This window comes from Rhipicephalus microplus, unplaced genomic scaffold (assembly GCF_043290135.1).
Source record: "Rhipicephalus microplus isolate Deutch F79 unplaced genomic scaffold, USDA_Rmic scaffold_20, whole genome shotgun sequence".
NCBI classification, from domain to species: Eukaryota; Metazoa; Arthropoda; class Arachnida; order Ixodida; family Ixodidae; genus Rhipicephalus; species Rhipicephalus microplus.
Window position 1 is genome coordinate 5,959,071 of NW_027464593.1, and position 25,868 is coordinate 5,984,938.

General features: G+C 48.6%; 1 protein-coding gene across 2 annotated transcripts in view; it reads left to right on the top strand.

Annotated features, from left to right (window-relative positions):
- LOC142785252 (uncharacterized) overlaps nucleotides 1-25,868 on the top strand; it is an 88,632-nt gene that overhangs the window by 34,295 nt on the left and 28,469 nt on the right. For both annotated transcript variants that reach the window (XM_075883680.1, XM_075883681.1), the window contains 4 exons: nucleotides 8,461-8,572; nucleotides 8,667-8,818; nucleotides 10,903-11,092; nucleotides 20,676-20,860. In XM_075883680.1, coding sequence (XP_075739795.1) covers nucleotides 8,461-8,572; nucleotides 8,667-8,818; nucleotides 10,903-11,092; nucleotides 20,676-20,860 — 639 coding nt within the window. The remainder of the gene's footprint in view (nucleotides 1-8,460; nucleotides 8,573-8,666; nucleotides 8,819-10,902; nucleotides 11,093-20,675; nucleotides 20,861-25,868) is intronic.

The following is a 25,868-nucleotide window of genomic DNA, read 5'->3' on the forward strand; positions in this document are numbered from 1 at the left end:
ATTCAAGCCCGGAATCACTACCACCCGTCGACACACCACTCCACTATTCCAGCCACCGTCTGCGAGGCCTAGCTCCCGAGCTCAATCCCTTTCCAGAAACTACCAGCAATCGCTTGCCTCCTTCAACCACTATGGCCACTCCAGCTACATCGTACATGACACTTCAGAATCCCATGATTTCTGACTGCTTTCATGGTGAAACCTATGAAGATGCACAAGACTGGCTGGACCAGTTCGAACGCTGCGCGAAGTACAACCAGTGGGCTACCCCAGAAGACAAGCTCGCGAATGTGTACTTCTACCTGAAAAACAACGCCCAGACGTGTTACATCAACAGGGAAAGAAGCATGGCTACGTGGGATGACTTCCGCAACCAGCTGATTGACACCTTTAGTAGTCTTGAAAGAAAGGAAAATGCGCAACGTCTCTTGGAAGCTCGAATTCAAAAACCAAACGAGAGCGTCGCTATGTTCCCCGAGGACATGACCCGTCTTTTCGGCAGGGCGGATCCCGAGATGCCGGAAGACTGGAAGCTGCGGTATCTAATGCGAGGCGTGAAGGAGCAACTGTTTGCTGGGCTTGTGAGAAATCCGCCAACAACAGTAGCTGAGTTCACGAAAGAAGCCACAGCTATTGAACGGGCCCTACAGCAACGGTACCGCCAGCAGAACCCGGTCAACGTTCGAGCGAGTAGCCCTGTCACGACTGCCGCGAGCCTCTGCGACAACGACAGGCCTCTGCGGGAAGTCATCCGGGAGATTTTGAGGGAGGAGCTTCGGCAGCTTGGTTTAATTCCAGCAACTGAACCGACGCCGGCATTGTCTTTTGTCGCTGATGTTGTCCGGGATGAGGTCCGCCATGCTCTCTCTTCATCCGGCTATAATGGTGTGCGACGACATTTTACTTATGCTGATGCAGTCCGACGCCCCGTCGTCGCTCCTTCAGCACAGCAGACCCCAATGACTGGACCACCACCAACCCTGCAAACACAGCCACTGTCAGCACCGACCACTTTCGCAACCTCACCGATTCCTCCGACAAGACGAATGCCGTATAACCAACATGCCCCACAACGTCGCCCCACAACGTGGCCCAATAGTGAGTCTCCACTTACCTACCAGCGTCGGAAAACCGATTTGTGGCGTACCACTGACCATCGACCGGTATGCTTTCATTGTGGCGAAGCTGGGCACGTCTACAGAGTTTGCCGTTATCGCGACGTTCAGTACTCGAGATTTCCTCGCTACCCTGATTACATTGCGTGCGACGATCAACGCATGTACAACTACGCCCATGTGAACACACTGCCGCAGAATCCAGTAATGCCCAGATCACGTTCTCCATCTCCTGCGCGGCCCAGTTCACCTAATCGTCGCAGTTTTGCCGACGTCACAAGAGACAGGTCCCCTAGCCTGCGACGGGGAAACTAGACGCAGTGACCTCGGGGGGGGGGGGGGGGGGGTTGCCAATATTCGAAATTCTGAACAGCCCCCATTGCATACAAGTGACAGCTCGAAGCCATCGATACCGAAGAAGACGACAGCAACGACTAATTCGACGAATGAGACAACTGCCGACGTAACCGACGTTATCAGCGCTGACCTCGCCGTTCACATTGACGGCCACCAAGTGACGGCACTTGTGGACACTGGCTCCCACTTTTCTATAATAAGCCTACAGCTAGCCGAAAGACTAAGGAAGGTGAAAATGCCATGGCAGGGACCCAATATATAAACTGCAGGAGGTCAGTTGATGACACCGGTTGGAAAGTGCACGGTCCGACTCTTCATTGCTGGTTCCACCTTTGTCGCCACCCTCGTCATTCTCCACGAGTGCTGTAAACAGCTCATATTGGGAATGGATTTCTTGCGCGAATACGGGGCTGTGATTGACATCCGTGACAGAAGCGTAACGTTCACTGTAAGCTCGGAGACTGCTACAGATGAGGAACACCAGCCACCTTGCTTCCGTATTGCCGATGACGACGTCATACTGCCGCCACGAAGTTGTTCTCTCGTATCCGTGCACTGTGACAAATTACAAAATGGTACTGGCATCGCTGAACACATCAAGGATCTCGCATTCACTAGCGGAATTTCTGTTGCCAGGGCTGTCATCACTGTTATTGACGGATGTGCTGAACTGCTATTGACAAATTTCAGCAGAGAACGCCGACGCATAGTTAAAGGCACGGCTATTGCCTATTTTGACGAACTCTCGCAAACAGAAGATTGTCATTTAGTGGAGGAAGCAGCAGCGTCTATTATCACTACACCGACACTTGTAGACGTTGGTTCAATGTTATCTCCCATTGAGCGAGACCGCCTTCTCACGCTGATCAACAAGTTCCACGGCTGCTTCTCATCCACATCAAGAGTTGGTCAAACGGCACTGACGAAACACCGCATCATCACGGATTCCGATGCCAGACCCATCCGGCAAAATCCTTATCGAGTTGCCCCAAAGGAGCGTGAGGTAATTCAAAAACAGGTGAAAACTATGCTAGAAGATGGTGTTATTCGGCCGTCTAAAAGTCCTTGGGCATCACCTGTAGTACTCGTCAAAAAGAAGGACGGTAGCTTGCGTTTCTGCGTCGACTACCGTAAGCTTAATCAGATCACAAAGAACGACGTCTACCCTCTGCCGCGTATTGATGATTCATTGGATAGACTACGAAACGCACGCTACTTTTCGTCTTTGGACTTAAAAAGCAGCTACTGGCAAATTGAAGTGGATGAGAGAGATCGTGACAAGACCGCCTTTGTTACGCCCGACGGACTTTATGAATTTCAGGTTCTTCCTTTCGGTTTGTGTTCGGCGCCAGCAACATTCCAGCGTCTCAGGGACACGGTTCTATCGGGACTTAAGTGGCAAACCTGCTTGGTGTACCTCGATGACGTGATTGTCTTTTCGGCGACTTTCGAGGAACACTTACGAAGGCTCGAAGCAGTTTTTGAAGCAATACGCTTGGCCGGTCTTACTCTAAAACCAGAAAAGTGCCACTTCGGCTTCCACGAACTTCGATTCCTCGGTCACGTCGTGAGCAGCCAAGGGATCCGACCCGACCCGGATAAAATTGCCGCCGTGGCAAACTTCCCGACGCCATCAGACAAAAAATCAGTGCGACGTTTTTTAGGACTCTGTGCCTATTACCGGCGGTTTATTGCTAATTTTTCGCGCATCGCATGGCCATTGACACAGCTTACTCGGGAAGATACCCCCTTCAGATGGGGCGAAGACCAACAGCAGGCATTTTACGAGCTTCGTCAGCGAATGCAAACACCCCCCGTGCTCGCCCACTTCGATGAAGACGCGCCGACAATACTTCATACAGACGCTAGTAATGTGGGTCTTGGAGCAGTGCTCGTACAGTCGAAGGACAACAATGAAAACGTGATCGCCTATGCCAGCAGGACGCTGTCCCGAGCTGAAGCTAATTACACTACGACGGAAAAAGAAAGTCTTGCAATGGTATGGGCAGTCCTGAAGTTTCGTCCTTATTTGTACGGCCGCCCATTCACCGTTATCAGCGATCACCACTCTCTCTGTTGGTTAGTCAACTTGAAAGATCCGTCTGGCCGCCTTGCACGATGAAGTCTTCGGCTCCAAGAATTTGACTTCACTGTTGCCTACAAGTCGGGAAAACGACACACCGATGCCGACTGTCTTTCTCGGTCTCCTGTTGAGACGGCATCCCCGGACAACGACGATGACGACACGGCCTTTCTCGGAATTGTGGACACTGCCACCTTTTCTCAACAGCAGCGTGGTGATGCTGGGCTGCTACCACTTATAGATTACCTACAAGGGCGAGTGAATAGCGTTCCGAAGTTATTTGCGAGAGGGCTGCCGTCGTACTGCTTGCGAAATGACGTTCTTTATAAGAGGAACTTTTCACCCACCGGCAGCACCTACTTGCTCGTCGTTCCTTCTTCGCTTCGCCGTGAGGTACTGCAAGCCTGTCACGACGAACCTACCGCTGGTCACTTGGGTTACGCAAGAACATTGCCGAGGATGAGGCAGAACTATTACTGGTCAAGACTTGCCGAAGTTGTCAAAACTTACGTGCAGGCATGTCTAGATTGCCAGCGCCGCAAGCCACCATCCATCAAACCAGCTGGCCTGCTGCAGCCTGTTCGAGTTCCGGCGACACCGTTTGCACAAATTGGCATGGATTTTCTGGGCCCCTTCCCAAAGTCTGCCACTGGAAAGAGGTGGATAATCGTCACCACGGATTACCTGACCCGATACGCGGAGACAGGCGCTCTGCCATGGGCAACGGCAGCTGAAGCGGCGCAATTTTTCATCGAAGCCATCGTCTTAAGACACGATGCCCCCGCAATAGTCATCACCGACAGAGGTACTGCGTTCATGGCCGAGCTTTTGGACACCATTTTCCGACTAAGTGGTACAGCTCACAGGAAGACAACGGCGCATCATCCCCAGACCAACGCGCTCACCGAACGCCTCAACAAGACCCCGGCTGACATGATAAGCATGTACGTAGATGTAGAGCACAAGAACTGGGACATCATTTTGCCCTACGTCACGTTCGCGTACAACACGGCTCGTCAAGAGACCACTCGGAAGACACCCTTTAGTCTCCTTTACGGACGCGAGGTTACAACAACGTTAGACGCAATGCTCCCTCATGAAAATGATGCCAATGAGACAGACGCCCAAGAGTTTACGCAGCTATCAGAAGAAGCCAGACAACTTCCCAGGGTGCGAATCACCAAACAGCAAGACGACGATGCCAAGTATTACAACCTCCGGCACAGACCCGTCATATACAACGTGGACGACAAAGTATGGGTCTGGACGACACCTGTTCGTCAGCGTAGGCTTTCTGAAAAGCTGTTGCGAAGATACTTCGTACCCTACAGGGTTCTGCGACGCATTAGTGACATCAACTACGAGGTTGTTCCGGACAGCGTGCAGTGTTCAAAGCGGCGCAGACATTCACCAGAAATTGTCCACGTGCTTCGGATGAAGCCTTACTTTCAGTGACTAACTGTGCAGTTTTGGTTTCGCCTTGCTTCTCAAACGTTTAACATCGGGACGATGTTTTTGTAAAGGGGGAATAATGACGCGCGTATGTGCCAGTGGTGAGGACAACGAAGGAGCGCGAGTGTCTTTGGCCGAGGGAAAAAGACGACGAAGTCGTTGCAGTCTGTTTCCTGCGATCGATAAATCGTATTTGTTTGAGGCGCTTTGTGTGCTCGTCAACCTCACGTCGTCACAATATTGAACATAGCCCGTGCCTATTACGCATGCAGGGTACACCCCAAGGTGCAGTTCTGTCACCCTGCTCTTTAACAAGGCCATGAAGAACCTCCCCTCGCTTCTTCGCGATGTCGAGGGAATACACCACGTATTATATGCCGACGATATTACAATTTGGACTAACACCTTCTCTGCAGCACAAACCCAAGAGCGCCTACAAAAAGCTGCCCTTCTGGTGAATGCCTACGCTGCTTCGAGTGGCCTGGAGTGCTCCCCAGCTAAATCGGCTATTCTCTCGGTATCCCACTTACCTCCACTCCAGGTTTCGCTTCCGTCTGGTCATGTTCCATTAGTCAAAAAAATTTCAATTTTCGGGCTTCACATCCCATCACCTTTGGATACTAAGGACACAATATCAAGCCTCTAACACACCAGCGAACAGGTGAGCCTTATGATACGGCGGGTAGCTACCTCCGTGGGACCCAGTCCATGCGGTTAACCCATGCGTTTGTGACCAGTCGCGTCCTGTACGACTAACCTTACCTTCGCCTGCGTCGTCACCACGAGCACAAGCTGGACGTCTTCCTTTGTTCCGTATACAAACGTGCACTGGACCTTCCCATTGCCACCTCCAACAGCTGATTCGCGGCACTGGGGGTACATAACTCCTTTGCAGGGCGGCCGGAAGCTCATTGTATAAGCCAAATGATTCGTCTGTCGCCGACGTCCTAAGAGCGACGCCTACTACGCAGGCTCGGCCTCAGTCCCATCTCCGATTAAGACACTCCTACGCCCATACCATAACTTTGGCGGCAGAAACTATAGGTGGAACCACTACCCCGCAACATGAACCCCGAACTACATCCCGGTCGTAGACTAGCACGTTCAGCGGCCCTTCAGGTGCGACACTCCGACCGCCCTGGCGTTTTCTACGAAGATGTCTCGGGCCCCTTCCCTTCAGGTCACTTCACGGCCGCCATGATTACAGAGGGAAACACGTTAGTGACCACTCCTTTAGAGCCAACACTGTGACGCAAGCTGAGGAGGTTGCCATTGCTTTGGCCACCTCGCATCCTACCTCACGCATCATCCTGGCGGACTCGCGCTCAGCCTGTTCCCGATACCTTCAGGGTTCCATCACCCTGCTGGCAACTCACCTACTTTGGGGAGCCTCTTGGCTCTTTAACCCTCACTCTATTCGTATAGTATGGACACTAGGCCACTCGGGCCTGCCCGGTAACGAAGCAACGAACGCCGCTGCCCGAGCGTCTCTGATCCGGGCCGTTGCTACCCCATGTCCCGAGTCGGAATCTGGTAATACGAATCTGACGCGCTTTCGCGAAATCCTTGCCTATCGCCGGGCTTCGCGCCACCTGTACCCAGACCCCGCAAGTGGTCTGGAGAAAGCGGACGAGCGAATACTACGCCGCCTCCAGACGAACAGCTATCTCAGTTCGGTGGTCGCCAGGCATTCTTGCCGGAAATCAGTGGCACCTGCTCAACCTGCCAGGTTTCGGTCAGCACCTACCGCGTTGTCGCTTTGTGCCCCACTAACCCCCTTCCTATTTCACCCGCTTTTCCCATCCTAAGTACAGAGGCTTGGGAGGAGTACCCGCTCGGCTGCTCGACCTTGGATGCTCAACGCTCCTTCGTGAAGCGCGCTCGAACAGCGGCCAACTCCATTGTCATCCCGCAGTAGAGTCTTGCCACTCAAACATGCAATATGCCTCAACACTCTGGTACATTTTCTGTAATAAAATGTTTTTTACCACCAACTTGGCTTCATGTTCTCCCGGCCGTCGCTCTTGGTCTGTGCGCCCCCTTCAGACCAGACATCCAGGCAATTACGTCTGCAGAACTCGTTTATGGGTAGCCGCTTCACCTACCTGAGAAACTTTTCTCTGCTTGCACTCCGGCCATCAATAGCTCAGGCCCTACACGCTTTGTCGCCCGGCGGCGTCACACAATGACCTCTTTGCTACCGTCACCAGTAGCACGTCACACTAATCCAACCCTGTTCGTGTTCGACGAGTTTGCAACGTGCTCGTACGCCTTTCTCCGTGACGTCACAGTACGTGCGCTGTTTCAACCACCTTACTCCGGACCCTACAAAGTCATTCGCCGCGACAAGAAAACATTCAACCTTCAAATCAGTTGGAGGGACGTCCACGTCTCCTTCGACTACCTGAAGCCATCACACATCGTCTCCGAGGAAACTACCAACTCCTGCACACCTCGCGTAAATCACCAGCACAGCTTCCAACACCTCGACCCACACCCTACATCACGTGCAACGGACGCCAGATGCGCGTCCCCGATGCTCTTCAAACCTGAGGACACCTCTCTGCGGAAGGGGGGGGGGGGGGGACGGCATGGTGTGACGCCACTTCTGCACCTGCGCGCAGCGTCGACGCTACTCAACCGAGCTCCGTGTTCTCCGGGGAACACTCTTGGCCACCAGAAGACACAAAAACTGTGTGTGCTGCCGCGATCAACCAGTTGTTGCTGTTACGTCTTTTAGTGTGGATAGAAAAAAGTTATGTGTACCTACACATACTATAATCCAGTCGCTAAGGCGTGCATAAGAGAAGGACTCTGTAATCTAGCTTCACGCGATTTGGGCTACATGCTGCGAGACCTACCAATTTTCTGCGACTCTTTATGCATGTAATTTAGAAATATACTTGCGATTACAATCATTCAATCTTTCACATAACTCAAGGGCCCACGAGACAGCTTATGCTCGCCCTCGTGCACTACCTCGTGCACTAAATTGTTAACAATTGTTTTCTAAACACACAGCTCATTTCATTTCTTCTATGGCGTAATCACGCCTAGTCGCCCACTATAAACCTATAGTCAAGCCTTTTAAAGCGTTAGAGAATTAACCCAGGTAGTTTGGTGGGGTCTGACCTGATTTAGGTTGTTCAGTTGACTAAAATGGCCATTTTTTGTCCGATTCAGTTCGTTTCCATTTACGTCACAACTGGTACATCACGGTTAGAAACAACAATTAGAGCAGTCTATGTCTTTGCCCTGCAGTGGGTGTAGGCAGGCTGATGATGATGATGATGGTGATGACGATGATTTCTCATGTCTGATTTCCTATTCGATTTATTTGATTGTGCCTACGATAGAAATGATCCCATGAGGGAAAAAAACAAACTCCGGTTTTTCCTTTAAAGCTCTGGTATTATGTGTTTGGCATGAAGCTCACGCTAAAATTTTCCGCAGATACTTGCAACAAGCTGACCTTGCTGAAGAACTTCTTCCTGTGCGGCCTGATCTACTGCCATTCGTACAACGCGTACCTGACCTACCTTCACCTTTCTCCAACAATCTGCAAGTATGGCTCATGCTTTTTGTGTTCACCGAATTCTTGCTCACAAATTTAAAAAAAAAAGAAATGCTGGCACTGACCTGCTGTTTTCTCATTTCAGGATCTTAGACAATTTCGTGGGTTGCGTCTACGATCGAGTGCTAATAAACAGCTGCGGATACACTAAGCTTTTTGCCAGCATTAGGGAAGTGCGCGACTACATTCTGGTCACGGTTATTAACAAGCACAGCTTGAGCTGCAAGATCCCTACGGGTGAGCATCACGAACTTCAGTTTTTGTTGCTTATTCACTATATCGGTGGTCGCTGAACGCGCGGCATGCAGACCCTTCGCCAGTAGACCGGCCCGCATATGACTATCTTTGTTTATATATAATGTTTAACGAGTAATGCGTGATCTTTTAATCTGCGATTAACAGCTGCCCGCACCAGCGAAGAACATCGCGGGTATGGACAGCGTCGGGTTAAAGCCAGCTTGTTTAAATTTAATGTCAGCAGCGATACTGCTCTTCACAATCAAAAAGTTGTTCAACAGCTGAATAGTACTTGCATCACTTTTTGCCAGAAAATGAAGAAGAAATCATTTAAAGCAGTTAGTGCAAAAAATACTGCACGAAATGGTTGAAGAAAAACAAAAGGTTTCATTCGCGTAAGCTAGGCACGCGTGAGCAGTTGAAAACATTTTTTTTGTAAGGTACCCTATGCCGTCACCGTTTGTCGAGACATAAGCACGGAACAAGAGCTTTATAAATTTTATATACGGAGTTTGCATTTTGTTCCATCTGAAGGTAGTTATCTATATCTGTTGAAACCTGACGTCAAATCCTATTCACGAACTTGACTCCCCATATGAGATGTGGAAAATGGCTGTTGAATGGCAACATCAGCTAACATAATCTTCAATCAATCGATGAAAACTTCGTTTTCGCCGTAAAAAATACGAGATGTTACTGCAAAAAATGCAAACAACCCCAGCCTGTTTCAACCTCTGTTTTAATCCTCCCGGGACCATATTCAGGGACAGCGCATGACCCACAATCAGAAGGTTGAGACCCGTGAAATAATTTTTCACGCTTCCTACGAGAAAAAATGATAATACTTTTGGCTGGTTCAAGCTCTTGTCACAAATTCACTTCACTTATTGTACTCTAAAGACCAATCAAGAAATAACAGAAGAGAGTGCGTTGCGCGTTACATAAGTGGTTCTACAGCATACGCTAAACTTCCGCCCTCCTGTGAAAACAGTTAAATCGGGCAGATTGGCCGCTGTATTGATGAGACACTCAATGACAATAGGCTATCAATGAAAGCACAGCCTTCAACAAGCCTGTCATTACACGGGCGTGATTGTATGTGCTGCCCGGTTTTTCGAGAAAAGGATGTTCTGGCAAAGCACAAGGATCGTACTACACGTGAGGCTGTATAAGCTCATTTTCAAAGCTCGAGATGGCTGTGCAGCCAAGCTCTCTGTGGCGTTACATAAAGCAGATGTTGGGTAGCTTTATGAGCACATATAGGTTATTTCTAGTGGTTATTCTTGCACACGTGGTTTTATAGCTTTTTATATTATGCATTTTCTTTTATTGCGATAGCAATTATATGGACAATCTCTGCTGGTTTTTTTGCCATCACCGCCGCCGTCATTCACTGTATATGTATACGTATCCGTATATATGAAAACTCAAGGTAGAAAGAAAAAAAAAATCTGCCTGCGCTTTGCACCCAGCTCGTCACGATGCGCCGATGCGCGCTTATCTCCCACGCGTACTTTGCCCCGTGATACGGGGGGGGGGGATACTTCTGTGGGGTGAATCGTGTCTCTTCGGCTTTCACCAGAATAATTGCATTAGTTGCCGGGCCTGCATGCAAAGGTCATCAATTTGCTCCACTGCACAGGCCCCGTCTGCGATAAGAGCGTGCTTTCCATACTCAGCCAAATATAACAACTGGGACACTGTTAGTTTGCACTCATCTGTACTTGTTATTACATTCTGTGCATCGTTTTTGTTTAAACAGCGCGTTAAGTGTCGAGTGGTCAATGTTGTTGGTTCGCTTTCGTCTTGTGTATGTTGTTTTCGTGCGTCACTTGTGCGTGAGCAGTGCGCTGCACGTTTCGATCTGCTTGCCGTTCGCAGCGTTACATAACAATCTGTTGCTATCACATTCATTGCTTTGCCCTTGCGGTGAAACTGTGAGCTTTTTTTTAAATAAAGTTTCAGTTGTTAGTACGAGCCTGTGTTGTTCGCTTTTCCCTGTGTCATAATTTTTTTCACGGAGGGTAAATCAATGAAATACCGACACACCCAACAGTGAGTTCAAAGCAATTATCATTTTGCAGGTATATCAAAGAAACGTACGGCTCTTGCCGCCCACCAGAGCTCGTGTGATGAGTTCAGTGCCGTGAAGAGGCTGTTGCTCTGTGGCGTCGCCTTTCACGGAATGCTCCCCTCGACAAATGCAGCTGGCAACGGTTCCCCGTTCATAGAATGGACGAAGTTAGGCAACGATACAACAGCGGCGTTGTGCCCGTAAGTATATATGTATTGTTCCGCTGCCACCGGGCGTTCATCATGGCACAGACTGGCTGTAAGAAAGCCGTGCTCTAAGAAACGCACGGAGGTGGCTTTAAGAGTTATGACTTCGAGCAGGGGCCGGCAACATGCCGCCCACGGGACAGTGTTATGTGGCCCGCCACACGACGTCGACGCGAACTATCCGCCCTTTCTCTTGTCACTTACGTAGAAGCATCAAATGGAGTTTTCACATCAAATGGAAGTTTCGCTTGTACCTTGCGTTTGTATATTGCAACTTTGTGTCATGTGTGCTGAAAGAAAGCCTTATTTGTATATCTTCTTTCAAGTTTATAAGTTTTCTAGCAACTTGCCGAAATTTCTTTTGCCAGCAAAGTGTCCACCCTCTCGCAGCTTGCCATGCTGCCACCGCCATTGTCAGCTTCACGCAACGGCCCTCCACCACGGAAGGTTGCGGACCCCTAATTAAAAAAATATTGTGACACTCAAATTCAAACCAACGGTGTGCTGTAAATTACTTTTCTGGTACGTAAATACGCACAATGTAAACATTACGTGAGGGCGATGTATAAAAATACTAAAATAGCGGGAGATGTTGACTTCCACCTTAAAAAGTGTTTGTTCGGTGATCCTGAGTCACGGTATCGCTGCTATGTAAAAGTGAATGCGATAGCGACAAATTCGAATTTTGTACGAAGTGACGTGTACAATTAACTCCATAAAGAATTGGTCTGCTGTATCTTTACGCTGGTGAAATGTACTACGGTCTCTCCAAGATGCGAAGTGGTTTTTGTGCTTTCCACCTCTGTAACGAGATGCAAGCGCTAACAGCGTAGCACATATAAAGGTATAAGCGGTCTATTAATTTCAACACCTACAAAGGTACAAGCCGTCTATAGAACTTGACATGTACAGTGGTACAAGTACAAGCCGTCTATTGATTTCAGGTGACACGTAGCATCCGTAATCGCGCTTTTTTGAGTGAAGGCTCTCCACTGCTACCCGAATGACGTGGCTGTCGAGGCACTATAGGCTTTTTTAATCCCTTGAGGTGCTTCTGAGCGCTGTGGACAGGCTGCATAAGTAGCTAAGCTAGTACAGCTTAACCAGCAATAGATTTTTGAGCAAGTTTGAGCAGAATGCATTCTATAACCTGTGCAAAAGCCATTATCGAGGTTTTAGAAGAAACTAGTTTCACTGATATCAAACTTTTTTCATCAATTAAACAGAAATTGCGGAGCCATTTCCCTACGGGATATAAAGAGAGTGAGCGAAGCTCAAGTGTGCGAGCCTGACCTTTCCTTTCTTTCTTTCTTTCTTTCTTTCTTTCTTTCTTTCTTTCTTTCTTTCTTTCTTTCTTTCTTTCTTTCTTTCTTTCTTTACTTCTTTCTTTCTGTTTTCCCTTTCTTTCTTTCTTTCTTTCTTTCTTTCTGAACCAAAACGAAGTCAACGCAGTGCGTGCGACACATTTCCCTATAAGCACTGCGCCGTGTCGCCCAAGAGGCAGACAGAAACTAGCTGCCTTTTCCCTTCTTTCTAGAATCGCACAATCAATCAATCTTTCCCTACCATGTGGTAGCGAATGGCCATGATGGATTGTCCACGAAGGTTGACATCTGATCTCGTTGGTATTCCATGATTAAGAACAGTAAACAAGGACACAGCTGCATGCGTGCGTGCGAGTGTGTGTGTGCGTGTGTGTGCGCGTGTGTGTGTGTGTATGTGTGCGTGTGTGTGTGCGTGTGTGCGTGCGTGTGTGCGTGCGTGTGTGCGTGCGTGCGTGTGTGCGTGCGTGTGCGTGTGCGTATGCGTGTGCGTGTGTGTGTGTGTGTGTGTGTGTGTGTGTGTGTATGTGTGTGTGTGTGTGTGTGCGTGTGTGTGTGTGTGTGTGTGTGTGTGTGTGTGTGCGCGCGCATGTGTGCGCGTGTGTGCACACGCGTGCGTGCCTCCTTTGAGTCCTCGTTTTTAGTGCGCTTGTTACCGTTCCTAATCATGATGGATATTGGTCAGGGCGTGAGGGTGTGCCAACTCAGTTGGCCTCATACCTCATTACTCGCGCCCCGATTCTGGCACGGCAACGGGATATAGTAAATGTTTCAGGGAAATACAAAATGTGGCAAGTGAAATGACCATTGACCTAATTAAAAGATACATTGTATAATGAAAAAATTACCGCGTATCTCGGTACTTTGCTGCAAAGGACGTCGAAAGACGATACTTTTCTTTCTGAAGGTGTTACATTTATCCGGATATGGCACCATGTGGCAGAGATGTGAAGAAATGAAAGTTCTTCAAAATGCAGAGCCGCTGGTAGGTGGCAACACCGGGTCATTTTATTAAAGCCCTTCATGGAATTTAAGGAAGCCTAGGAAACACATGGTCCATCGTCCATAGCGTTGAATTATCAGCGCAGTGTAATAAACACTTTGGTCTTTAGAATAGTGTATTTTCTATATTAATATTCACACCTCCTAACACCCATGTATTTGTGTCGTGCCTCAAATACACGTATTATTTGCTTTTTGATTCACAATGTCCGCAAATATGAACGCAGTGACCAGATAAATATGGATGGGTGTTGAACAAAGGGTGGACATTTCGCCGAGTGGTTGAATGTTTGATAAGACGCCAACAGACAGAGACATACCAACATTTTTGCTTTGAAGTGCCCCAAGAATAACTGCCGTCTTTAGAACGACCAAATTGCCGAAAAGTGCACGATTTAGAAATTGTTATTCATTAGACAACAGCGCCTACAAATATTCATGCGACTGGTCACATTGTGCGCCGGGTCTTTCCCATACGACAACCTCACCACCGAGGTCTCTAGCTCATAACAAGCTGTTAAATTCAAATTTCTTTTTTTCAAGTACTTTCGGAATGGATTTCTGGGCTGAAAGCTGTGTTCTGTAGCTTGACAGGGGCCTGTAAATCAAAATCACAAGGCAGGGCTAGACTAAAGAAACACTGACCTTGATAAACATGCTTGGTGAATAGAAACGTATTATATAAAGCGTGTCAGTAGCGGCATGCCATCATAATAATTAACTGTTACTACTGATTCATTTCGAACCGTCAGCCACTCCTCTGGTCTCAGTCTTGATACAGGACATTAATAGCTAGTCTGCTGTAAAGAAAGACACAAGAGGCAGCCCACTTGCTGCGGGTTGTCTGTTTTTATTCTCTCACTACTCTCATCTTCTTTTCACTAGCCAAGCTCGCGTCGATCTTGCTTTTTTACACTCAGCCATGACTGCGACGTAGCAAGGTGAGCAGCCGGATTATTTCTGGTGGGCGACACTGACTGTGCCTCGATGGTCGTTATTTTGCAGGCCACGACGCGTATTGCAGAAGCGCGGAATACTTAGGTGGCCTAGCTTGGCTGCCTCATTGTGGCTGTAGGTCTCGGCCACGCTGCGGCTTTTGGGGAAAGCTGCTTAAATCATCTATGGCTGGTGGCTCTAAGCCGCGATTGTTGTTTGTGCATTCGCCGGGGCTTGTACTGTTTTACTCTCGAACATTCTGCTGGGTGACTGTGTCAGAGTAGTCAATGCAGGTCTAGTTCATGCTATGAACAAATGCCATCACATGTAGAGTATGGGGCATACATTGGGCGGACACTTCTGTGCCGTTCCTCGTGCGTCCATGGGCTAGGAGGTGCCCCATTTGACATCTGCGGCATCGCAAGGCAAAGTTCACGTATTGTCTTGTGAGGCAGGTCATAACCTTGCGGAAGTGCCGACGTCGTACTGCTGGTGGCTTCTGACCGTGTGTGATGTGTGGTCAAGTGGTCTCGGTCAGAAACCTCATAATCAGGTGCAACCGTGGATAGTACCAGCAGGTCTTCCGTGATAATAACCTCAAGAGCGATAGCCACTTCGGTATCTTTTATGTATACAGCACTCGGCAAGTGGCAAGCGTCAACACACTCGGCATATGGCTGCTTTGATGACCGGAGGTGATGTAACTGCTTGATGTGCACCGACCCGGAAGTGGTGGCTAGTCCTCGTCTCTAGCTGGATTGGAGGGAGCTGGCATTGCTACGGAGGATACCGACACCTCTAGGCACTCAAGCGTTGGCCAGCTTAAAAGTCGACTGACTGGTTGCTGTGGCTGGGAAGCGATCTTGGTCTCTGTCAAGGGTGGTTCTGTAACATGTATCGACGGAGAAGCTGACATTTGTATAGAGGAGTATGCCTGACGGCTAGTGTCGATGACTACCGCGGAGTGATCTGCGAAGCGGTCCATGGAGCAGCTACAGCGTGCAGCTGTGCCAAAGGAGCGTTGCGCCTCGCTAGCTTGATTATCAGGCAGGGCAGCTTGGTGGGCGCCCGAACTGCACCGTCCCAAGCTGCCACACTGCACCGTCGAGTTCCTGTGTCACACCGCCCTCATCCGCGGTGGAGCCTGGGTCAAAGGCATGAAAAAGCGGGCGAAATAAATAACTCAACCTGACACATCATTAGGGCCAGGATTGTAGTTGGACGCCTTCATAGCCGTGCCAGCTCCGCGAAGCTCCGCGAAGGCAGCTCCGCGAAGGTGGCCGATAGCGATTACGATTTTCGACCTCGTGGCCAGACATGGAGAATGCTGATTGAGTGGACGGTGTCAATCCACCTGAAGAAGTCGTCCTCAAACGGCGGAGCACGGTTAGTTCGCAGAGTGCCGGTGATGGCGAACGGCTCGCGAAAACCCGGAGGGTGCCCGCGCCAAGTTGCTCTGGCAGCTCAGTGAGTGAATGCCGGAGCTAGCAACGTTTCTCGGGTGGCCTGGCCTCAGGGTTTTGCGACGCGGCCGCAGCTAAAATGGGATTGAGTGTGCACAATGTTGGCAAGGCGCCAGAAGACAGCTGCGAGCTCCACGCTACCAAGGCGTGAGCCGTGACACGGAGTTGCGCATCACGGCTCATGATTGCAGCTTCGCGGCGCTCTCAGGTGATTTGCATGGAAAGCCAGGGGCGGCATCTGCGGGGACACAGCGACTCCGGTACTTATGGCGGCACAACCCATAGCCAAGGATGCGTGGACGGTGTTCGTCGGAGACTGCATGTGTCTTGAAGGGGCACCGCAATACTTTCAGCATGGTCAGAAAACGCTGCCGATTGGTAGTAGAGAGGCTTCTGAGAACACGCGAACCAATTGTTAAAGCTCAGCACGCGGCCTGGAATTAACAATAAATTGTCAAAGTGAGCTATAACTTGCTTTACTTTCCATCGACAAATGACGCAAGACGCTCAAAAATTACACGTAGATTGCCGATCTATCAGCCATTGGCTGATTTGAACATGGCGTACTCGGTTTTTCGGAAACCGCCGCCAGAGGCCGTCCTTTTCAACGCGAGCGTGCGCGATTGCACTGAAAGAGCTGCATATTAGAAGAAAAAAATTGGCAGGTCCCACGTACTGTGGGAATCAATTATATGCGAACCACGTATAACAAAGATTCAAATGTCACTTTAAAATCAGCACAACACTACGAGGTGGACGTAAATGATGCCATACATGACTTCCGTGTCATTATTATCATGTTTGGATGTGTCTACCTTCGTCATCTATTCACATCACGTGATACCGAATTTAGTATATGTGGAGCAAGTGAAACGGCCGCGACCACGCTATTAGCGTGGTATGTTTTAATGTTCTTACATGAGACGCGTGTCAGGATTATCATGTTTGCCCCAGTCATATATTTTGTCATCCATTTACGTTACGTAACACCGAAATTGGTATATGTGTAGCTCACGAAACAGCCGTGAGCGCATCATGAAGTGCCCAATATACTACAATGTAGCGTTGACGCGCGCGCATGCTGAGCACAGCTACGCTACGTTAGCAAAACGCGAGAACTCTATAGTCGGACGCCAGGCGCGACCGGTGCGACCAGCGTCCGTCGGCGCGGCCCGACGGCAACCGGCGCGAAATTCGCACCGATGCGTTATCCAAACAACACTGCGTCTCCCTCTTTTCGTGACGGAGGGATGCCGGACGCGCTGCAACGCGTATGCGCCAAAGCAACGCAGCGCAGCTTGCGCCTGCGAGTATATGGCAGGACCGGCGCCTGGCGTGGCAACGCCGGCGTGACATGATCAAAATAATACCAAATTTGGTATAAAGTAATACCTAATTTGGTATAAGTGAAGCTAGCGAAACGGCCGCCAGTGCATCATGAGTGTGGCATGTAGTCATGTTGTTTCATGACACATATCTAATGATTGTCATGTTTGCACTAGTCACATACTTTCGTCATTCATTCACGTACCGTAACACCAAATTTCGTATCTGTGATGCTAGTGAAACGGCCGCATGCGCATCATGAGCGTGGCATGCAGTCATGCTGTTACATGACATACATGTCATAATTCTGATGTTAGGGTCTGTCTCTTGTGTTCGCCATGCAATCATGTCATACCATACCAGTTTTGCACCATGCCACGTGAACAAAACCACCGCAAGAGCTGTAGGATCATGAAATGTAAATCATGACATTCATGACATACATCTCATGATTTTTATGTCATGACTAGTGAGATATGTTTGTCATACAGTCATGTTATGCCACGCCAAGTTTGGTGTTGATACCATGATCGAAACGGCCTGGAGAGCTGAAAGTCGTGGGTGGCTAGATAGATAGATAGATAGATAGATAGATAGATAGATAGATAGATAGATAGATAGATAGATAGATAGATAGATAGATAGATAGATAGATAGATAGATAGATAGATAGATAGATAGATAGATAGATAGATAGATAGATAGATAGATAGATAGATAGATAGATAGATAGATAGATAGATAGATAGATAGATAGATAGATAGATAGATAGATAGATAGATAGATAGATAGATAGATAGATAGATAGATAGATAGACAGACAGACAGACAGACAGACAGACAGACAGACAGACAGACAGACAGACAGACAGACAGACAGACAGACAGACAGACAGACAGACAGACAGACAGACAGACAGACAGACAGACAGACAGACAGACAGACAGACAGACAGACAGACAGACAGACAGACAGACAGACAGACAGACAGACAGACAGACAGACAGACAGACAGACAGACAGACAGACAGACAGACAGACAGACAGACAGACAGACAGACAGACAGACAGACAGATAGATAGATAGATAGATAGATAGATAGATAGATAGATAGATAGATAGATAGATAGATAGATAGATAGATAGATAGATAGATAGATAGATAGATAGATAGATAGATAGATAGATAGATAGATAGATAGATAGATAGATAGATAGATAGATAGATAGATAGATAGATAGATAGATAGATAGATAGATACGCTCAAAGTCGCCGAAGTTCGGTAAAAAATGCTTCGCATTTAAAAATGTGCTCAACGTTATGAGGCGCGTGTGACGTTTTTGTTTGCCCCTCCCATCCCTCCCTGCTTAGCTTCCGGTGTTTTTGTCGAGACGAGAAAATAGAGAATGCGATTGCAGTGTGTGGTGAATCTGTAACTCCGCTCGTACTGGACGGATTCTTAAACTTTTTGCGGCGTTGAATTTGTCACGCACTATGCTTTCCAGTGAATTTATTCCATGGTTACTCGAGAAGTGTTTCAGAGCCTCTTTAACGTGAAGTTCACGGGATCACACTATCCCGAGGCAGCGTTCGCCGCACCGAGCGGTTGAGAGGTGACGAGGAGGCGTAGACACCGTCCCCGAACTGTGATTGGTGCGGGGGTTTGTTGACGGGTTCTATGGCCGTAGAAGCGTGGACGGCATTTCCTGTATAGCGGCTCTAGAACAGCGAGAACGCACGAGCACAGGTGTTTCGAGGCACCGTTTTCGGTGACCAAAACACCTTGTAAAACGGCCTTTGTAAAGAAAGACACAAGAGACAGCACCCTTGCGGCGGGCCAGTTGATTTCATTCTCCGACTTCATTCTACTCTTGCTTCCACTATCCGATCTCGCTCCAATGCAGCAGCGCCCATCTTGGTTCTTTACACTGCGTGCTTTATGGGCTCCAAAAGGGCTCCTCAATCTCACAGGGCTCGAAATTGTGTTGTGGTGTCACAAGTGTAAATAAGTTTTCAAGAAACACAGAAACGCCAGAAACGTAAGAAACGGTGCCGTGATGGTGAGACTACACAGGTCTTTTCCCCCGCAAGCTTCCTTTTTTTTTTCTCGTAACTAGGCTATGTTCCTCGTTTTTTCCCCTCCTTTTTACTTCTCATCGTGTGAGGAGGAAGAGAGGTGATCGCGCCTATTTTGGAGCACACAAACAGATTCTTTGTGTGGATTACATAAGCAGACGCGAATATTGACGTCATGACCGATTCTGGGTATTGTAGGAAGGCCTAAACTGGAGGAGGATTTCCTCTTGAAATCTGTAACGTGCCCACGGCTTTAGCGCTACCACGTTTGAGACCGTTCATCATGACAGCAATTGGAACTCTATGCGCTCGCTTACTTAAAGTAATGCAAAAAAATGGGGGGGCTTAAGCTTCGCCTTTAAGAGTTCAACGCAATAGCGAAATCCGGCACGTGCGCCATTCAACCGCTGAGTGCAGACTTATTGATATGTTGGGTTACACACGCATGCACGCGCGTGCGCAGGCGCATTGTATTTATAATAATGGTACTGGTTTTCGATCTATTTAACAGCACTTTTACAACAATTTTATGAAAATATTGTGCAGCGATATATAGTCCCATGGTCCTGTATTATAGAATGCGCCTACACGTGACACTTGTATTCGTAATTGGTCAGATTATGTTGTCCATCTTGCGTTAGTTACCTGGCAATTGTTCGACTTGTTGTTCTGGAGACCTCTTCCAGCTAACCACAACAAGCATCACTTTATGGTCGGTGAAATGGCAACTGCAGTACTTCACTTCTTTAATAGTGTCGTGAGAATGAAAAGCTAAATCTACGCAAGTTCTGTGGTTTGTTAAAGTGGAATCTCTTGAAGGGGCATAAAGAGTCTCACAATGGCTCCCAAGTGGCAGCACATTATCTAGCGTTTACTGTTTGCTTGATCAACGCCTCTGGAAAGCCATGATATGTTTTCCGCTAGATGTACATAGTTGTTCATTTTGAGAGCTGTTTGAAAGTTCTTGTGTGTCTTTAGCGGTGATGGCTGCTCTATCCCGGCCTTTCTAGATGTACTTTGATGGCCTCCCATATACGCCTACAAATCGCCGAACAGGCTCGTTTTCGTCGTGACACCTGTCGAACGAAATGCGTTAGGGAGACAACTTCCACTACTTGGAATTCATGTAATATTTCTTTCCCCAAGCAGCTGCAAGCAACACCGTGGCTTTGTGGAAGGACATCTGGTTGCCACGCGAACTGCCCGGGTTCAATCCTCAATGGGACCTAAAATTTTATTCTGTATTTTAATTGCTTCTTTTTCAATTTTTTGCTCACAAACAATGGTGCCGACGTTGACGGCGGAATCTCTGCGACATGAGCTCTCTAACTCTATCACGTTAAAATTATCGGATCGGTGCCCTGTGAATGTTAAAGAGAGAAAACTCGTCAAGGGCGTATTGAGTAGTCGCTAACATTGCCCATATCATTTCTTTCCTCTGTCTGTAGCTTGGTGAAGGAGATGAAGTACTGCATGTACTCGGCCACCCATGACTCTGGCTGCTCGGAAGCCATGTTCCTCAGCGCGGAGATTTCTTTGATAAGGAAGCGCCTTCTCGAAGAGTTCGGTGGTGCTTGCGACTATGAGGCGCAATGGACCAGCAAAAGCACTGATCACCAGCCTCGTCCAATAGGTAAGCGTCAATATATCAACGAACCAGCATTATCGCATTCACCGTGTCATATGATATTTACGAAGAAACTTGGAACTCACTGGAAAGTAGAGTGTCTGTTCCATTCGTTTTTCATATATAGACGAATTGTTTGCTGCTAATTATGAAAATGTAACGCCGACTAGCTCAACGGTTTGCGCATTATGCTGCAGGTGATCGATCCCTAATCCCGTTTGCATCGCATTAGCCGCTTGAGTCCGAAAAAAATTGGATTCGTTGCAACACCTAATACTTTGGGATCTTTATTCTTGTTTTATCTGTTTCGTTGTTGTTTTTCTGAAAACCTCGCGCCTCTGGGGGTGTTCAATGAGTTAACTTGACTCTTTTAAAGCTGCAAGTCAAGACAAGTGCGCTTGTCGAAACGTCCGCTCCAGCTACATTCCACATTCACGGAATGTTCATACGTTGAAACTGCCATCTTTCACTGAATTTATGCTCTTTTCTTTAGTGTATACTTTATTACCTCATTAAATGGTGGTTCTTATGATGGCCAACTACAAGGAAGCACATGATCATAGTACCTGGACGTCTAAAAAAGACGTGTGTCTTTGAGTGTGGGCCAAGTAAGCCGTGGTGACAACTTGTGCTACGCTCTCTCTCTACGTTGTTGGGACCTGAGTCCTGTGGGTCTCGTCGTTGGTAGCTGGCTCCCATCGGACTCGTCCCTTATAGCGAGAAGCAATGCTTATATGGGAAAACAGAGAACAGACGTTTATTTACATTAGAGAGAGGTCAATAAGAAAGTTTAGATATATAGTGGCGTTCTTCGTACATGGCGAGCTCTCCACTCGAAAAAGCACACCGAATGAGCCGTGGGGGCTCATTATAAAGGGTCTGTCCTCCCCAGATCCCTAGATCGGGGACCGCGTACAGAGGGCACCGTCCAATCACGGACCACACATTACCCGCGAGGGTGACGAGCACGCACGGTCCACGCGAACGTTCAAAACTGAAGCGTGGTCACCGCACGGCCATGTGGCACGAACGCGGCTCCCCCCCCGTCAAGGTGTGTCGCTGGGCGAGGGGTCTGAAGTTGATGACTGCATCCATCGAAAGGGCCGCCGTAAACAAGCTTCAAATGGTGCCGAACGATTCGTTCAATTAGCGGGACGATTCCCGGCCGCCGCCGCCGCCGTCATCTTCCAAAGAAGAAGCTGCACCGGTGGTCTCCCGAACTGCTCACGGCGCCGCGGCGGCAGGACGCCGCACCCTCCGGCCAGGTGGGAACAATACATGGCGGACACAGGCCGCCAACCCGTTTGGCGACTCAAAAGGAACATCAAAAGGAACGCCGATCCATTGTCAGACCTGGCGCCGGTCCTAACAGCCTCTCCGCCGGGGAAAGAAGATCCCGAGGTGCAGTGGCCAGCAGGTACTGTGCAGCGGGATCTGTATTGCAGCTTGTCGGCTCTTCCTCTATTACTTTTGTCCCGAACACTGGATCCGATGATCATCGACCAAGAGGGCGTTGCTCGCAGGGATGAGGTGAACCCCTCCACCATATTCTCCGCCCACCACAAACGAGGAACTGCGGAAACTGCGCCGAAAGCACACCCACACACAAGCAAGCACACGGCAATTCTCTACTCAGAATCACCAGACTCAGATTCACCTGTGGAAGTCATTTCCTTCTACCTCAACTTTATTCCTGTGGCCCCCGCCGAGTCGCAACACCACATCAGCCACTTTTGAAGACATTAAACAAAACACTTGACACATGATTGGATAAATACAGAAAACTAGTGGGCCTCAAATCGAGGATAGAAAGCAGAAAATCGTTTTGAAGCCCTCGGGGTACTAGGGACAACGACTCAGACCATCTGCGTTGCTGTTGAGTTTACCCTTCTTGTAATGGATATCAAAGGTGTATTGTTGAAGAGCTAAGCTCCAGCGCAAAAGACGGCCGTTTTTCGATGACATGGACTGTAGCCATGTGAGGGGACAGTGGTCAGTCTCTATTGTGAACCTAGAACCGGCGATGTAACAAGCTAGCTTCTGCACAGCCCAAACAACGCAGGCACATTCCTTTTCTGAGGCACTGTATGCTTCCTCACGAACAGAAAGCTTTCTACTGGCATACAGTACAGGGTGTTCCTGGTCGTTCTCTCCCCTCTGACAAAGCACGACACCCATACCCCGGTCGCTGGCGTCACACTGAAGAATGAACGGCTTAGAGTAGTCAGGCGCGCTCAACACTGGCTGACTTTTTAGTGCCTTCTTTAGCGTAGAAAATGCATGTTCCTTGGCCCCATCCCATTTTACGGTCTGGGGTTCAGTCTTTCTAAGAGCGTCTGTCAAGGAACTTGCAATGTCAGAGTAACGCGGGATATACCTTTGATAATAACCGGCCAATCCAAGAAACGACCGAATGTCTTTCTTGGTTCGTGGTTGGGGAAAGTTGTCTATTGCGGCCAGCTTTACTTCTGACGGCCGGCGGTAGCCTTGGCCTATTACATGCCCTAGATAAGCTACCTCAGCGCGCCCCAATTGGCATTTCGCAACCTTCACTGTTAAGCCGGCCTCACGCAGACGACATAGCACAGCTCGCAAGTGTTTCATGTGGTCTATCCAGGAAGAAGAAAAAATAGCAATATCATCTAGGTACGGGAGGGCAAAGTCCTCCATACCCTGTAACACTTTGTCCATTAGGCCAGAAAAGCAATAAGGGGCATTCTTTAATCCAAAACTAAGGACCTTCGGCCGAAATGTTCCCATCGGGGAAATAAACGCCGCAAGCCTACTAGCCCTTTCAGTTAGAGGCACCTGCCAGTATCCCCTGACTAAATCCAAAGTCGAGATGAAATTGGCACTGCTGACTTGCTCAAGTCTTTCCTCAATATGCGGAATTGGATAAGTTTGGTCCTTTGTAATCGAGTTGAGCCTCCGATAGTCAATACACGGTCGCGGCTCTTTCCCTGGGACCTCAACCAAGATCAGAGGCGAGGTGTAATCACTCTCTCCTGGCTCGATCACTCCTAGCTCGAGCATTCGGTTTATCTCCGCGGCCATTATTTCCCGTTGCCTCGGGGAAACGCGGTAAGCTTTAGAACGAATTGGTTCCGAAGATGTCAGCTCAATATCATGAACTAGGGCTTTGGTTCTGCCAGGTGTGTCTGAAAATGTTTCTTTAAAGTCAAACAATAGTTCCTTCAGTTCCGCTTTCTGATCTGGCTCCAACTCCGCCTGCTCTACCAGGTTACTAATAGTCTCGCCAATGTCTTTGTTTTCTGTTGTTAACTCCGGGAAATCAATAGGCATTTCTTCCGGTTGATTGAGCGACATGTTTACAACGGCATGCCTCTGCTGGTACGGTTTGAGCAGATTAGTGTGGTACACCTGTTGCGTTTTACGCCTTCCCAGTCCAGTAACCAAGTAATTTGTGTCTGACAATTTCTGAACTACCTCAACAGGTCCCTCCCACTGGACCTGAAGTTTATTCTTCAGTGAGGGTTTCAGTATCATCACTTTTTCCCCCACTCGAAAGCTTCGCGTCCGGGCTGTCTTGTCATAATAGCGCTTAGCGTTGTTTTGAGCTCTGCGCATTTCCTGCTCCGCTAGTTCTTGAGCTGCGTGAAGTCGGTCCAACAGCTCAAGTACGTATGCTACTACCGAAGGGTCGTCCGCCCGGCCCTCCCAAGATTCTCGAACAATGCGAAGTGGGGAGCGAAGAGCACGTCCGTAAACAAGCTCCGCAGGCGAAAACCCTGTTGATTCGTGAGGAGCGACCCGAAGCGCGAACATAGCTGCGGGCAAGCAAGCCTCCCAATCCTCTTTTTGCTCATAACAAAGGGCGCGTAGCAGCCGTTTCATGACTGAATGTACCTTTTCTACAGCATTTGACTGAGGGTGGTACACTGAACTGTGGATGATTTTAACACCACACTTTTCTAGAAATGTCGAGGTTAGTGCACTTGTAAAAACAGATCCCTGGTCGGACTGAATTTCTGCAGGGAAGCCTACACGTGCAAAGATAGATAAAAGCGCTTTAACTACCTCTTCCGAGCTGAGCTCCTTTAACGGTACTGCTTCCGGGAATTTCGTGGCCGGGCAGAGCACTGTGAGTATGTGCCGGTACCCGGACTGCGTTACAGGAAGTGGACCCACTGTGTCTATAACTAGCCTGCGAAACGGTTCTGTGATAATGGGGACCAGCTTCATAGGTGCTTTAGCCTTATCCCCTGGCTTGCCAACGCGTTGGCACGTGTCGCAGCTTCTTACAAATGCCTCCACCTCCCGAAAGCAGCCGGGCCAGTAAAACTCCCGTAACAAACATTCTTTTGTTTTTTTGATGCCGAGATGCCCTGACCACAAACCTCCGTGGACCAGGTGCAGCAGCTCCTTGCGGAAAGGATACGGTACGACTAGCTGATTAAACCGAACTCCTTTTCGACTCGTGTACTTTCTGTACAAGACGCCCCCCTTCTTGGTGAACTGAATGTTTTGCTTAGCCACCCCTTCCTTCGCGTCTGGCGTTAGGTTACGGAGAGTGGAGTCATTTTCCTGTTCCACTATCAGTTCTGTAGGACTTACATTTAACAGCTTTATAGTGCATTCTACTTCTCGAGATGCCTCGGATTCATCCGGTTTCTTACATCTTTCTTTAGATATTGTGTTTTGAGGCTCCATTATAGGGTGGTCCAGTTTCGTGCCAGGTAAAGAAGGCTCTGCCGCTGAAGCTGTTTCGTCTGCCACCGGATCTTTATAAACTGTCTGAGCGGCGAGCTCCCTTGCTTTGGATCGAGTTAAGGCCTGTACGATACCCTCACTGAACCCAATTCCTTTTTGTCGCAGCAAGTACTCTGATTTATTTGAGAACAAATACGGGTATTGCACTGGGAGATGTGCCGAAACGGCAGCTTCAGTGTCTAGAACACCGAAAGGGCCTTCGATGCGGACTCTTGCTACTGGGAGACATGCACTGTTTGTCTCTACTGCTTGTCTTATCCATGCGCATTCTCCTGTAAACTGA